Source organism: Ovis aries, chromosome 1, assembly GCF_016772045.2.
Source record: "Ovis aries strain OAR_USU_Benz2616 breed Rambouillet chromosome 1, ARS-UI_Ramb_v3.0, whole genome shotgun sequence".
NCBI classification, from domain to species: domain Eukaryota; kingdom Metazoa; phylum Chordata; class Mammalia; order Artiodactyla; family Bovidae; genus Ovis; species Ovis aries.
In genome coordinates, this window is record NC_056054.1 from 150,234,042 (window position 1) to 150,250,669 (window position 16,628).

At 35.7% G+C, this 16,628-nt stretch overlaps 1 protein-coding gene across 1 annotated transcript in view; it reads right to left on the reverse strand.

Annotated features, from left to right (window-relative positions):
• GBE1 (1,4-alpha-glucan branching enzyme 1) overlaps positions 1-16,628 on the reverse strand; it is a 307,124-nt gene that overhangs the window by 189,026 nt on the left and 101,470 nt on the right. The window contains exon 3 of the mRNA XM_004002835.5: positions 9,904-10,019. Coding sequence (XP_004002884.2) covers positions 9,904-10,019 — 116 coding nt within the window. The remainder of the gene's footprint in view (positions 1-9,903; positions 10,020-16,628) is intronic.

Consider the following 16,628-nt stretch of genomic DNA (forward strand, 5'->3'; position numbering starts at 1 on the left):
TTACAACATAAAAAGAAGAAGAGAGAATATTCAGGGTTCACAAACAAGTGACTAATTTTTGTTAATTGCTAATGAGATTACTTTAGCATTTTTATATGCTCCAGAAGAGAGAGTATAAACAATTGTGAGGGGGAAAAAAATGAGATCATTAAGGGTCCCAAAACACCACAAGTGAAAGAATAAACTGTTCATTATTAAAAATCATTGAGGTTTTTTTTTTAAGTAAGAAATGCAGGATTTAAGAAAAAGCAAAAAAGAATCTCTGTCAAAATTCTGCAACTGTATTGCCATGCATGCTTTGAGAATAAAATTTCCTAAAATAGATTCACTATTTCATTTAGTTTCCTTATATATCTTACATCTTTGTAAGTCAATATAAGTCAAACGTATTACTGCCTCCCATGTAGAATTGGTTAATTCCTATACAATCTTGCTTAATTTTATATTCTTTTATTCTCTAATTGACCCTTGACAACTTATTGATAGTCATTAATCTAATCCATTAACTCTTTCAAGATCAAGCTTAGAAGGCATCTCTTCCCATAATCATTCCCTAACTATTCAGCCTATAAATTTAATTCTCCATCTTTCCAGTCTCCTAAAAATCTATCTCTAATCCCTTGGGTCCCTTCTCAGCCCCATTAATATTTCGTCAAAAATGAAGGGAACTAACAAATTTTTTTTAAACTTGTTAAAAGTAAAAAACAAGTATTCTATTTACTTATTCTTACTTTTCTGTTATAAACTTCTTTTAAAAAAAAAAATGAGCTTCTTCCTCTACTCCTTTAACAGTAACAAAATGCTCAAGCAACTCATTTGTTTATGGTGAGCTTTGTCCAAGTGGACAATAAATTCAATATGCAGGCATTTTGTCTTTTATTTCTTCACATACATCCAGGGAAGAAAGTGCAATATGTTAAGTGTAGAAAATAAAATAAAATAAAGCTAAATATGTGCTAACTAAGATATTAAGAAAGAAAAAGAACAAAATTTGATAACTTAATGTGCAGCAAGCTCAAAACAGAGGGAAACAACCCTACTTTTTACCTTGCCCATTCTCCAGGCAAACAGAGTTATGCTAAATATTGATTAAAAGACTGCTTTGGAAACTTACACATTTATTTTGTGTTTCCTACCAACATTCTGAGGAGCTTTAAAAAAAGAAAAGAAAAACAAATCAATTAAAAAGCCTTTATTCTCACCTACAGAGGAAGACCATTTCCTAGTATGTTATTTAGGTTCATTAACATTCAAGTTGTATTTTGCAAACACAAAGAAATATAAGTTTTGTGGTATGGGAAAGTGCATCTAATTCTAACTACACGTTCTCCCAAAATTAGATGTTTCAGGGTCTTAAAGGTTGATTAAGTTAAATCATGTAACAAAAAGTAAAGGATTTTTGGGGTCATGGAAAAGAAAATCTTTATCATATAAAATAACAGATAAAGACATCACAAGCAAGAAATAATTAGTCTCACCAAAATTTTATATCCTGGCATATGATAAGAATGTAATATTCAATTGAGGCCCCCAGAATTATAAAACATTCTTCTATTCAGGAAATGTACGTTTCTCTTCTTTCATTCAAATAAGGGTGTTTGAGAAGTCTGGATTAAAAATAACAAACTTAGCAAACTTCTGTTAAAATAAATAATAGCAAGCAATATAAAAAGTAAAATTAACAGAGAAAGACAGAAAAGGAGACAACAAGAGAACAGAAATCTCAACAAATTTTTGGAACTTAGTAATTGGAGAGATAAGAACATAAGTAGACAGGAAAAAATTAAAATCTGGTATTACAGAGGAAGAATCTGAAGAGAGCTAGTCAAGCTGCTTCACAGAAGCCCTAGGACTTGTCATGTGGAAGCTTCTGGTCCTATGGGAGAGGTAAGATTCAATGTTAAACAGAGGTAAGATTCAATGTTAAACTGTAGGCTCTTAAACATAGCCTCTCCCTTACCGCACAAAAAAATGTGTATCCCTCCAAAATGCCACCTCTCACCCTTCAAATGGGAGATGAGAGGTTCATTCTGAAAAATACCAATTCACTGGAAAAAACCTTGATGCTGGGAAAGATTAAAGCATGAGGAGAAGGGAACAACAGAGCATGAGATGATTGAATGGCATCGCTAAGTCAATAGGGATGAGTTGGCGCAAACTCTGGGAGATAGTGAAGGATAAATCCCAGCATGCCGCAGTCCATGGGGTGGCAAAGAGTCAGACACAACTTATCAACTGAACAACAAAGGCAGGCTTCAATTCCAGAGACAATAGCACAGCAGATGGCAGAGGTGAACCAGATGGGTGGAAAATAGGGGGATTCAGTGTCTTACTGAAAGTTGGGACCTTTATCCACTTTCTCTGTCCCTTATGTATGGATGCCAGTTCAGTTCAGTTCAGTGGCTCAATTGTGTCCGACTCTTTGCGACCCCATGGACTGCAGCACACCAGGCTTCCCTGTCCATCACGAACTCCCAGAGCTTACTCAAACTCACGTCCCTTGAGGCAGTGATGGCATCCAACCATCTCATCCTCTTTCGTCTACTTCTCCTGCCTTCAACCTTTCCCAGCATCAGGGTCTTTTTGAATAAGTCAGTTCTTCACATCAGGTGGATAAAGTACTGGAGTTTCAGCTTCAACATCAGTCCTTGCAATGAATATTCAGGACTGATTTCCTTTAGGATAGACTGGTTGACTCTCCTTGCTATCCAAGGGACTCTCAAGAGTCTTCTCCAACACCACAGTTCAAAAGCATCAGTTCTTTGGGACTCAGCTTTCTTTATAGTCCAACTCTCACATCTATACATGACTACTGGAAAAACCAGAGCTTTGACTAGACGGACTTTGTTGCCAAGGTACTGCCTCTGCTTTTTAATATGCTGTCTAGGTTGGTCATAACTCTCCTTCCAAGGAGCAAGCGTCTTTTAATTTCATGGCTGCATTCACCATTTGCAGCGATTTTAGAGCCCCCAAAATAAAGTCTGTCACTGTTTCCATTCCTCCATCAATACCCCTTCCACCCACCCCTTATAAGAGACTGGAAAATTCACCTCTGGGAAAAATAAATGACCTCAGAGCAAAATTTTCACTCCTTGCCATCAATATAAAGGCTGTCTCACTTTCTGGCTATCCAGATGTGAAGATCACCAGGAACAAAGCTTACTGGGAATAGAATTTTCAATTGTCTTTTCCTAATAACTCTTTCTAAAATACAGTTCTATAGCTAGGCATTTTAAGACAGCCTGCAACACAAAAGATAAGAAGCTAAAAGAACATAGAAAAAAAAATTTTGAAAGAAACAGTGAGGGGGTAGGGGAACAAGAAGGAAATTGGGGGAAAAAATAAAAGAAAACATCTATAACCCTTTCAAAGAAGATAAAAGTATCTCTGAACGTTTAACAATGACAGAATCTATGTAAAAGTAGAGAAAACAAGCATGTTATTAGAAATGCTTGTAATGTGATTATGAAAATAATGCAGTTGGGGGAATTCCCTGGTGGTCCAGTGGTTAGTAGTCCAAACTTTTAATGCTGAGAGCCCAGGTTTGATCCCTGGTTGGGGAACTAAGATCCCACAAGCCTCATAGTGTGGCAATAATAATAATTATAATAATGCAGTTGGAAGATACTTTTTCAAAGCAGAACAGAAAGTAAAATTGACAGGAGACTTGACAAAAAGATAAGAAAATCTAGGTGATTCAATATCCAAATACTAGAATTTCCTGAAACAGTGAACAAAAAATGTGGAGAGAAGGAAATAGATAAAAGACACAAGAAAATATTCCAGAGGTAAAGGATAAAGTGTGTGTGTGTGTGTGTATGTCTGTGTCTGTGTGTGTGTGTCTGTGTGTGTTAGTCACTCAGTTGTGTCCAAGTCTTTACGACCTCATGGACTATAGCCTGCCAAGCTCGTTCGTCTATCCATGGAATTTTCCATGCAAGAATATTGTAGGAGATTGCCATTCCCTTCTCCAGGAGATCTTCCCAACCCAGGGATCAAACCTGGGTCTCTTGCATTACAGGCACATTCTTTACAATTTGAGCCACCAGGGAAGCCCAAAGGATAGAGTGCTTATGAGATTAACCTTAAGCAAATATTTAGATACTAACTTTTCAACATGCCATATCACTGCCCAGTGACATCCTTCTACCTAGCAATCTCATTCTGGCTATCAATAGTTAGTTTCATTTTACATAATTGATCTGATCTCTTATTCTCTAAAACCCAAACTTTCCACAAACTATCTATTAATACCTCCTTTTTATTCTCATGGAAGGTCACTTCAATACTCAGCACCCTGAAAAATGGAAATGATAGTTCCACACAATAAAGCAAAAGCAAACACGGTATAAAATAATTTGTTGGGCTTTCCTGGTGGCTCAGTGGTGAACAATCCACCTGCCAAGGCAGGAGACATAGGTTCAATCCCTGACCCAGGATGATTCCACTTACCACGGAGCAACTAAGGCCATGCGCCACAATACTGAGCCTGTGCTCTAGAGCCCATGCTCCACAACAAGAGAAGCCGCCACATAGAAAAGACCACTTGCTGCAACCAGAGAAAAGCCCGTGTAGCAACCAAGATCCAGCAAAGCCAAAAATGAATCAATAAATAACACTATTTTAACAGCTGTTAAATAATTTGTTAAACATGAGATAAGGCTCAAGTTCTACTTTCTTTGTATCACTTTTTTTCCTTTTTCTCTCTGTCAACCCTTAGCCTGACCAGCACTGTAGCACAATGATTAGGACCATGGACTTCTCTATTAGATAAGCCTTAATTCAAGTCAAGGCAATACCATCTACTTACCCTCTCTAAATTTCAGTGTACTTATTCATGAAATGAATAGGTACAGCATTTCATCTCACAGTGTTATAATTAGAACCAAGTTAAATATGGATGTAAAATAATTTCTAATTTCATGTGTCTCATTTGAGAAAATTGCAACGTGGGTATTAGGTTCCATGACTCTTTTCCACCAATCAATTGTATAAAATCTAAATATAATTCAGAAAGCAGTATGATCTGCTCTGAACTGAACTGTGCCCCCTCCAACTTCATATGTTGAAGCCCTAACCCCACTGTGATGGTCTCCAGAGACAAGACATTTGAGAGATAATTAGGTTTAAATGAAGTAATGAGGATGGGGGCCTAATGACAGAATTAGTGCCATATGAAGACAAGGGAAGAAGGCAGCTGTCTGTAAGCAAGGAAAAGAACTCTCACCAGAACTCATCCACGCTGACTAATCTCAAACTTCCAGCCTCCAAAACATGAGAAATTAAATTCCTGTTGTTTAAGCTGCCCAGAGTATGGAATTTTGTTGTTGTAGCTCTAAAAGACTAATACATGAGCCTTGAAAAGGTTAAATACCTGCTATCAGGAAACCTCTATTCTAGTTCAGTTTTTTACTTATTTGGCGAGGGAAAAGTTACAGTACAGAAAAATCCTGAACATTTAAAAGGAGACAATACTAATTGCCATTGCTAGTAATATGGGTATTAATAGAAATGAGTTTTTAAAAAGAAGGAAATGGCGATCAGAAGACAGGAATTCTTTAGTTTGCCTCCAACCCACCTTTCGAGTTTACTGTCCTGACCTCTTGCTTTTCCTGATCACTGACTCCTGAGCTACATCTTAGCAGTCAATTCAATCCACTTCTCACCAACTCTCTGCCCCAGGAGGCTAACCCATGTGTACCATAGTCCCTAGAAATCCGGCTTCTTATTGGGTGGGCCAATGTTGAGCCACAGGAAGAGGTCAGAGAAAGGAAGGAGTGTGGGAGATGAGAGAATTTGTCTCCTTTTTCCTCTGGCTCCTTTCCTGAAAGGTTACCATGAATTAACTGTGTCTCTCAGTAAAACTCAGTGTTTCTCTCACGATGGCTGATTCTGTCTCCCTCTGGGTTCTAGGAACTGATCCCTGTTCCGTATGGCCTAGGCAAGATAACAATTTGGGTCTTCCTAAGTTCTCTCACCCAACCCTGCTTTTAACTCTAGAGTGGATCCCTTGTGCGTTGAACTTTGAAAACAGCATTTGGGGTGGAGGGTGGAGTAGGTGAACTGTTCAAACTGTCCTATTTTCTGTAGGCCATTTACTTCCTGTTGAAACTTCAATCGATACATACACTTTTATTCGCATAGTCTATCTGTCTGGTCAACTTCTAAATATGTTACCAAGTAGGCTTGAATGTCATTGCCCTTCCGTTATTTCTCCTATTACCATCACAGGAAAAATAAACTGTTCACTAATATTTTGCTACAATAGCACCTTATTTTTAAAGCACACACACACACCCTATGTATATATAACAATTCAACTCAAGAATCTCAGGTCAAGGATAGTACCTGACACAGCATCTCAATAATTATGTAAATTCCTACAAGACAACTTACAAAGTTGTTTTAATATAATTTTATTAAAGGTATATATTTTAAAATAATGAACAAAAAATACCTTCACATAAATTAGTTTGGCTATGTGTCCAGAAGAAAAAATATTAAACACACAAGTAGCATGTCTCATTATCCCTCAGGAACATAGTCTTCTATGCTTTTCTTGTATCTTTATAGCCTTCAAAGTTTAATTCACCTTAGGACATTACTTAATTTATTGTCTTTAGTAAATTTATTTAAAAACATGAAAAGGAGGTATTTACATGACAATGTAAATAATGAGGTATCTTCTTCCAAATTGTTCAGTTGAAAAGACCAGGGTTTTGCAAGGAAAACAAAGTTATTATTTCAATAGTAGGTAATATTCTTTTTTGAGAATGGTTATCAGATAATTCATAAGAGAAACATCCACAAGTGAGTTATAAAGGTCAATCCTTTGTGGACTGAAATAAAATTTCAAGTTCAATTTAAAACAAGATTTTTAATTACCAAGGTAAACTACCTAGGGATAATTTCAGATTGCAAGGCCAAAAACCTTATGTTAGCTGATTTTTTTATGGAAAATTTAACCCCATTCCCTGAAAGAAAAGCTGATATATCATTTCCCATAAGAGAAAAACTAATTATATCACCATATTGACATTATAATAGCATCTAAATGCTTCCTCAAAATTTGAAACATCTAAATACTATAAGTGATACTTTGGGTCTACATTTCCAGTAAATTAATCCTCATTGAAATCCTTAGCAAATAATAATTAAGAAAGCTTATACAACAGTTGACTTGATATTTTCTGAATGTTTATCTACTGTTAGATATAAAATTTTCAAGCAAGTAAAAAGGGAAAAGATGCTTTTTAAAAAAATTTTCTTTGATTATTTCATTTCATCCAGGTTAAATGAATTTATGAAAGAAAGCATAGTATAGTACATAGATAGTATCAAAAACACCTTTATCCATTTGGACTGGTATAACAAAACACCAGAGACTGAGTGGCTTACAAAGGGCAGAAATTGATTTCTCACAGTTTGGAAGCTGGAAGTTCAAGGTCAGCTGCCAGCATGGTCTGGTGAGGGCCTTCCTCCAGGTTGCAGACTTCTGGTTATATCTTCATATGGTGAAAAGGGCTAGAGATCTCTCTGGAGTTATAAGCTCACTAATTCTATTTAAAGAGCTATACCTTCATGACTCACACACACCTCTCAAAGCCCTAGTACCATCACATACTAGTGCCATCATATCAGCAATTAGCATTTTAACACATGATTTGTGAGGAGGACACAAAACATTCAGAGCATAGGATAAAATATAAAAAGTTCTGGAGTTGGCTGGGAGAAGCAAATTTCTATCATTATTACTGTACATATTAATAATCATTCATTCCTAGTAATCATTTTTCTGAGGTATAAAAACAACATATGACCGTGTTGGTTATCCACTTTAAATATAGCAGGGAGTTTGGGATGGACATGTACACACTGTTACATTTAAAATGACTAACCAACAAGGTTCTACGGCATAGCACATGGAACTCTGTTCAATGTTTGTGGCAGCCAAGGTGGGAGGTGAGTTTGGGAGAAAATGGATGTGTATGGCTGAGCCCTTTGCCATCCACCTGAAACTATCACAAAACCATTAATTGGCTATACTCCAATACAAAATTAAAAGTTCAAAAAACCCCACAATGCATGAAAATTAATTCATTCATTGTATGTAATAAAACAGAAACAGACTCAGAGATATAGAGAACAAACTAGTAGTCACCAGTAAAGAAGGGGGCGGGGGGGAAAGAAGAGAGAGTATGGGATATAGAGATGCAAACTGCTACTTATGAAACAGATAAGTAACTAGGATAAATTGTACAGCACAGGGAAATACAGCCATTGTTTTGTAATAACTTTAAATGAGATATAATCTATAAAAATATTGAATCACTATTTTATCCCCTTGAAACTCATACAATATTGTAAATCAACTATACTTCAGTTTTAAAAACTACAAAAAAAATAAATAATTCATTCAACATTTAATGCTAAGAGTAGATAACATGTCAGAGCTCATAAAATCTAAGAACAGAAAAAAAATATATGCAGCACTTCAAATAATTGTAAAACTCAGTTCTTTAAAACAAAATATAACAAATGGTCAAAGACGAAAAACAACAATGAAACCAGTGGTATCATGGTCACCTTGCTCCACAGTTTCCTAAAGTCAGGCCTTACAGACCATAGGAAAATCAAGCCCTTTGGTTTATTCCTTCAAAGACTGGGCATACAAATGGCTTTGACATTCAGTAAATATTTTTTGAGTGCCTACTCTGTGCCAGGCACTCTTCTAAGCACTGAGAATATACAGTGTTAGCAAACAGAAAAGCAAAGGGTCCTGCTCTTGTGAAGCGTACACTGACTTGGAAAAGGAATTATATATATTAAATTTAAATCCCTCTTATTGTATACTGTAACTACTTTTTCCTCCTTTTCACTTCAGATTAAGAAGAACTCTGGTTGCCATCCCATATTAAAATGTCTCTATTCCAGACAATATGCTCTCCTGGGAATTATGTGTGGCAATATTTCAGTATTTTCAGGTATACTTATAATTTCAGTATCTGTAAGATAGAAAAATCTATAAAACAAACATACAATGCATTTCTTATTTTAACTCTGGCTAATACTGTTAAATAACAAATGCCAATAAAAATATGTCAGTTACAGGATGTAGTGATAAATGTGATGAATGCTATTATATGTCCAAGGAGGGGAAAGAAAGGGACATGGAAACATATATTTATTTGAGCAATGGGCTAAAATCAAGCAAATGTTAAAGGATTTAGATAGCCTTTTACATAATCAAACCTGTAATCTGTAGTCCAGATTTGGGACCCACCCTTGAGGAGACTAGAGAGGCCACCGTGTTGGCTCTGTACACCCTGAATGCAGAGCTACGTAGTCAGCCTAGGAGAGGACAAATAGAGGACAGGCAGGCCCCAGGCTAATTCAGAGGGCTTAACAAAAGAGAAGAGGACAAATCAGAGCCCTGAAATCAAACAGCAGAAAAAAAAAAAAAACAAGAAAAATCATATCCCCAAAAGGTGTGGGTCTCCAACACAGTATTGCCTCATTCCCGTGGCTCATCACAAAATCAATTATATCAAGCGTGTCTTCACAGGTAAAAATTCTCTGCTCAGCTGATTTGAAGACAGGTTTCATTTTTTAAAATCAAACTTTATGTTTCCCAGGATGAACTTTTGTAATTATTCAGTCATTCTTCTAAAAGATTTCCAAAGTCGTTAACAACTAGTAAGTTCATTATCTTATCAACCAGTTGCCGTCTGACATATTTCAATTTGCTGATGACTTCTCTTAAATTTTCCTCTATTTAAAAATTTACACTGTTTCTCCTATAATTATCAAGCATCAGTTTACATTCTAACATTTTAAATCAAACTCTGCAAACAGGACAAAAAAAAATAGTAAGTTCAAATGAAAACATGAGGGAGGAAATACCTTTAGTTTGGATCCATGAGGTACTAAGACAGATCTATTCTGCTTTGGTGGGATATACAGCTCCCATTTTCCAAAATCCAGTTTTTTATATGGGTGTGAAAATGGGTTCCAATCATCTGAAATACAATAAGGAAGGTCAGTTAAAAAATAATATTCGATAAATTTCAGTCAAAGTATAATTACTGCCTACTTATACAGAATCAAATTACCTAAAAAACATTGCTTCCTAAGGTGCTAAACGAAACACTAATCATTTAGAAAAAGTAAGTCACACTTGTGCTGAGTCACTTCAGTCGTGTCCGACTCTGCGATGCTATGGACTATAGCCTGCCAGTTACTCTCTCCATGAGATTTCCAAGGCAAGGATACTGGAGTGGGATCCAATTTCCTTCTCCAGGGGATCTTCATGAACAAGGAATGGAACCCACATCTTTTATGTCTCCTGCATTGGCAGGTGGGTTCTTACCACTAGTGCCACCTAGGAAGCCCTCTGCCTTTTGTATCTGAAAATTAAAATTACAACACATTTTCCATTGTAGTTTCAGTTCTATTTGATTAATAAATAGGATGATGGGCCCCTTTTCAAGAAACACCATCAACAAAAGGAGATAATAAGAAAAAATAGAAATGCATTCTAAGCAATTAGCTAAGATACATGTCATGGTAGAAACAAATTATGAAAAATTATTAAAATCACATTAACTAAATCCACAAGTGTGTGGTGTGTCAGAACTCAGTTAAAATCTAAAGAAATGCCTCAAACAAGAAAGGTAGAAGGCTATAAACTATAACAGGCAAAAGAGAGGTGAACTGAAAGTGCTGAAAGGAAGCCGAAATGAACAAAAGACCATAAAGACATGCAAATTTAACATGTGATAGAGGTGGCACTATAAATCAATGAGTAAAGGACATACTGCCTAATAAGTGGTACTGAAATAATTGGCTATCTTTATGAGAAAAAAAAACCAAATCTCTTCTTAATAATGTACTACAGAATGAAGAACCCATAAATATAATGCTTAAATACAATAGATAAAACTGTAAAAAATAAAAAAAATTTTTTAAAAACTGTAAAATTTTTAGAAGAAACCACAGGAAAATATATTTATGATATTGAGTTTGTAAGTGTTTTTAAACAAGACACAGAAGCATGCACACTCATATACACACAAAAACCTTTAAGGAAAAGCCTAATAAAGTTGGCCACAAAAATTACACACTTATCTTCATACATAGATAAATAGAATGACAAATTATCAACTGGGAAACTATATTTCGAATGAGTATTATCAAGAAACAGCATCCAAAATATATGAAGATCTATGAATCAATGGGAAAAAGAAAACAAACCAATATAAAAATCAAGAGAAATTCAGGGGAGGACATATGAGTGACCCATAAACATACAATGATGCTCAAGCTCACTCATAAATAACAATATGCAGCAAAAATATGAAAAGAAAACTAAGAATGTCAAACATCAAATTCTACTGTGATTTCCACTAAACAGAGGAAAGAGAACATAGGAAGCTTTAATAATATCTGTAATGTTTTATTTTTTAGGGTAAGTGGTGTATACTGAGATGCTGATCACATTATCCCCTATTTGTTTATGCCTGAAATATTTCACTGTTTAAAAAAAAACATAAGCAACCCTGTGATGCCAACCACCATAGTGCTATGAAATTAGATTCTCAATTGAGGAGATAAGAAAAACAACAGGAAACTTGTTTTATTCCATGATTTCTTCTTTTACACACCAACACTTTCACTACATGTGCCTGAAGGTTTTTCACTCTCTGCCAATCTGAGTGTTACAGGTAGAGTGGGGGGAAGAAACAACATTTAAACAGATCCTTCTAAACATTTTCCACTCCCCCTCAGAAGACAATCTGAAAATATCTAAACGTGGTTTATCTTCAGGAACAGCTCAATAAGCTCTGTGCTATTATATTCTCCTGCCCCTGAAACATCAAACACATATTTCATCTGTTTATAATGTGACATTCCTTTAATACAGTAAAGACTTTCGGGCATAATTGGGGCAGGGAGCTTGAAATATGAATATCTACGTAGTACAGCACTTTATACATTTACTGAATTTCTTTTTAAGCTAATCACTTAAGACAGTTAATAAACTTAAGACATGCAGCAGATCTTTTCCTGGTTAGTTAGATTCGAAAATAAAGGGTACAGTTCATTAGTTCATTCATTCATTCATTAAATACATATTGAGTGTTTAATGTAGGCCCCGCTCAACGCCAAACTGAAAATTAGTGTTTAGAATGACAGTTGTATTTCATCCAGAAAAGGTTAAACTGAGTAACAGCACACCAAAATGAGTAGCAAATACATAATATAGGATCCTCTAAAAATTCAACTATAAATAAGATTGTTACTTTGAAAGTGAAGCTTTAAATATATGGGAAATTTTTATATGCAGATTTACTTAAAAGCTTTACTCAATAATGCAAAAATAAATGTGGTTTTGAATATTTGTTTTTGAATATCAGTTCAAATAGTTCTTTAGCTTGCAGTCACTTGAGTTTTAAAGATCTATTTGAATGGCTAATGTTTTAATATTTGTATAAAGAAAACTTTTATTGAATCACATTTTCCTTTCATAGTGTCAATTTCGTAACATACATGTTGATTATTTCTAACCCTACACTGTAAAAAAAATGCTTTTTCTATCATTTTAAGAGCTTATTAGTACATCTCCTCTTCATGGAAATTCATGTGTTAACTTCTACTACAGGTACATTTTTCCTGACGAACCTCAAACTTCAATGAAAAATCTGGATTACCTTCACATATGCTCCAAAAGAAAACCCATCTACCAACCATCATAAGCAATGCAGAATATACTAAAGGTTTCTTAAGAAAGAGAGAGAAGAAGGTTTGCAAAGGGCATACATGCGTGAAACGACTTCAGGTTTTTGCATTGGACAGTTGTCTCCCACATAAATACTTCTTCAGCCACACCACCAGTCTTTTATCTCCTTGATTCCTTCTCCAATCACTGTTCAGCCCTGAATTTTCTTTTCTATTCCTCTTTTATTAAATGCAATTGCTTCTTTCCATTTGAAAAATGTACACCGATTAAACTAACCACTTCTACCGTACTGCAGGCATAACAAAGATTCTCTTCTAATAAAATCAGTTTATCTCTAAAATGATTTTCTAAAAAATAGCCAATAAGTGGAACTTTTCTCCACAAGATATAGATATCTAAGGTCTAGGAACATAAAAATCAGAAAAATCATTGGATTTGGATCTGTTCTCATAAACTCAACACTAAACCCTTAGATAAGAAAGAAGGGACTACTACCATTAAGGTATGACTGTGGGAACTAATTGTGGAAGTACACAATTAAAAACAGGTAAATAAACATTAAAAATCCAATGACTGGTATAAAAATATTAAGTAAAATTGAATGTTTTGTTTTGAAACGAAATTTACTTTAGAAAAGCACAGGTGGCAAGATAATGAGTTCAAGAATACATTTTGGAGAAATTTATGTCTTATGAAATATCAAGAGAGTTTATTCCTGAAAATAACTGAAAGTAATATGAATAATGACAAATAAAAGTTAAAGTAATATAAGTGGTTTAAGTAATATAAATAATGATCATTCTAAGGCATATTAGATATATCTAAAGTACATACTTTTAGAACAAGATTATTCATTTTTTCATTTTAATCCTCTATGAGTTTATATCCTGAATCCACAAGATAGAATTACTTTTAATTAAGACAATGCTGATAGGCTGTGTCTCTATGTAGGCCTCAGGATAGGACTAAAAACATCCCATCACCACCTGTGACAATTATTTGCTTCTCTATGAAGCACAGAACTACATATTGAGAGTTCTGTAAGTCAGTGGTTCTCAAGCTTTAGTTCATATCAGAATCACTTGTTAAATCAGATTGGACTGTTTAAAACAGACTGCTAGACCCCACCTTCAGAGTTTTTTGATTCAATATATATGAGGTGTGGGCTAATAATCTGCATGTCTAAGAAGTCCGTGGGTGATACTGACACTACTAGCTGAGGGTACCTGCGCATGCAAGCTCAGTGCTTCAGCTGTGTCTGACTCTTTGCAAACCCGTGGACTGTAGCCTGCCAGGCTCAGGGAACACACTGAAAATCAACTTCACGGTTCAGTTACTGACTTCAGGTGTTCTCTGCTCACAGCTTTGTGACTGATTTTCTAGATTAAATTAGATTTATAGATTACCAAATAATTTTATAAATCAGTAGGTCAAGGAAATTCTGAAATAAAAATTATCATTAATAATACTGCAAAGCAAATATTACATGAAATTTAGAATTTGGGATTGACTAACATTGTAAAACCCAGAAGGATGATCAGTGAGATGAAGATTATAGTACAGACCTGAGACATTAAGGAATCTGAACGTGTTTGCATCAGGGAATAAAATTTACAATTTAAACATGAAAAGATAGCATATATGAAGATGAGTATTCAATATACTGTGCTAAGGATCTATAGATAATGTTTCCTAGAATATTCTCACTAAGAAATTACATGGTTAAAATGTATGGGTGATTTTGATCAGAAAATAAAAACTTGAAGGCTTCTACCTAAAAAAGTAATATTAACATTTTTTTAAGTATTAACCTTTCAAGTCACCTTCCTTTCTATGAGCCATTTCCTGCCATGAGCTAGACATTGCTAGATTTAAGGATTAGGAACCCCTAAAGCAATGTGTCGGAGAAGGCAATGGCAACCCACTCCAGTACTCTTGCCTGGAAAATCCCATGGACAGAGTAGCCTGGAAGGCTGCAGCCCATGGGGTCGCTGAGGGTCGGACACAACTGAATGACTGCACTTTCACTTTTCACTTTCCTGCACTGGAGAAGGAAATGGCAACCCACTCCAGTGTTCTTGCCTGGAGAATCCCAGGGACGGGGGAGCCTGGTGGGCTGCTGTCTATGGGGTCGCACAGAGTCGGACACGACTGAAGTGACTTAGCAGTAGCAGTAGTAAAGCAATGTGTGGGGCTTCCCTGGTGGCTCAGACAGTAAAGAAACTGCCTGCAATGTGGGAGACCCAGGTTCGATCCCTGGGTCAGGAAGATCTCCCTGGAGAAGGGAATGCTACCCACCCCAGTATTCTTGCCAAGAGAATTCCACGGAGAGAGGAGCCTGGCGAGCTACAGTCCACAGGGTCACAAAGAATCGACATGACTGAGAAACACTTTGACTTTCACTTTCAAAGCAATACGTATATATTATTCTAGTTTTGGTATTTTAAGAACATGTTTCCCGCTTGCATAAATTATTTTATTAAAACATGTTCTAAGACTTTCAATGATTATCAACTTTGAGCAAGTTGACACATTTTAAAAGCAAACATTTACGTAAGTATTGTATTATTAACAGGCTGAAATTCATCACTGTATTTTACCATGCAAAAGATTCTATTTGTCCATAGACTCAAAACCAGCAGACAAATTTAAATCGAGATATGGAAAAGAAACGACATGATACACAGTTTAATATGAACTGCAAACACACATTCGGCACAAGCAATCAAACATTAACTAAGGTCATTGCATCAGGCACACAAACTCTATATTTATCTCAAGCCCAACAACCTTTCTTTTTCTAATGTAATAATCCTCACATAAAATTCTTAAATGTCAGCCTTCTTCAAATATTCCCAAACACTTTAACTCACAGTAAAGTATTTCTGTTCATCAGCACTTAGCCATCTCATTTCCGAAGAGTTTTTGAGTTTAATACATATCTTCCTTATGGGCTTTCCTTATGGCTCAGAAGGTAAAAAATCTGCCTGCAATGGGGGAGAACTGAGTTCGACCCCTGAGTTCGGAAGATACCCTGAAGGAGGGCATGGCTGGTAACCCACTCTAGTATTCTTGCCTGGATAATCCCCCTGGAAAGAGGAGCCTGGTATGCTACAGTCCATGAGGTTGCAAAGAGTCAGACACAACTGAGCAACTAAGTACATTCATGGTTGAAATGGCCCCAACTTACTATGTAGAGCCTTTGATGCAAATGCCAATGAGCTGAAGAACATGATCCACAGACTCCAGATCACTGAGAAATAAATTTGTTTTGTGTATATATATATATATATACCACCCAGCCTGTAGTATTTTGTTATAACAGCCTGAACAGACCAAAACAAAGCTCATCTCTGCTTTTCCATATATGAGGAAATTTCCATAACAAAAATGTAAAAACATATGTTATGAGGTCTCCATGAACAAGTATTTGTCCAAATCTCTTTCCTTGCTATGGATTATAAAAAGTGATCTTATCAGCCAAAGGGTCTAAGATTTTCGTTTATTTATTGTTCTAAGCACAAATTAACAAACTGCTTTCTGGATAAGCAGTTCCAGTTCATACTCTCACCAGCAGCATATGAGAATAGTCAACTATCCATATCCTCAACAGCACTGGGGATTATCATTTTTAATAACAATGCATGCTGCCTTGCTCAACCAGGATTCACTAAGAGAATTAAGATCGAATGCCCTACGGATCCACTGTATGCAATAAATTAACTTCTCTTCAACACATCTTAGAATAGTACTTGTTATGTATTACACTTGAGAGAAAATAGGCATTCAAATAATTTTCTGTGTTCTGTGGATCAGATTCAGAACCAGCATAAGAAATGTTGCCTCTCCTTATTGTCCTAGTGGTGACAGATGGCTTTGATAACCAGTG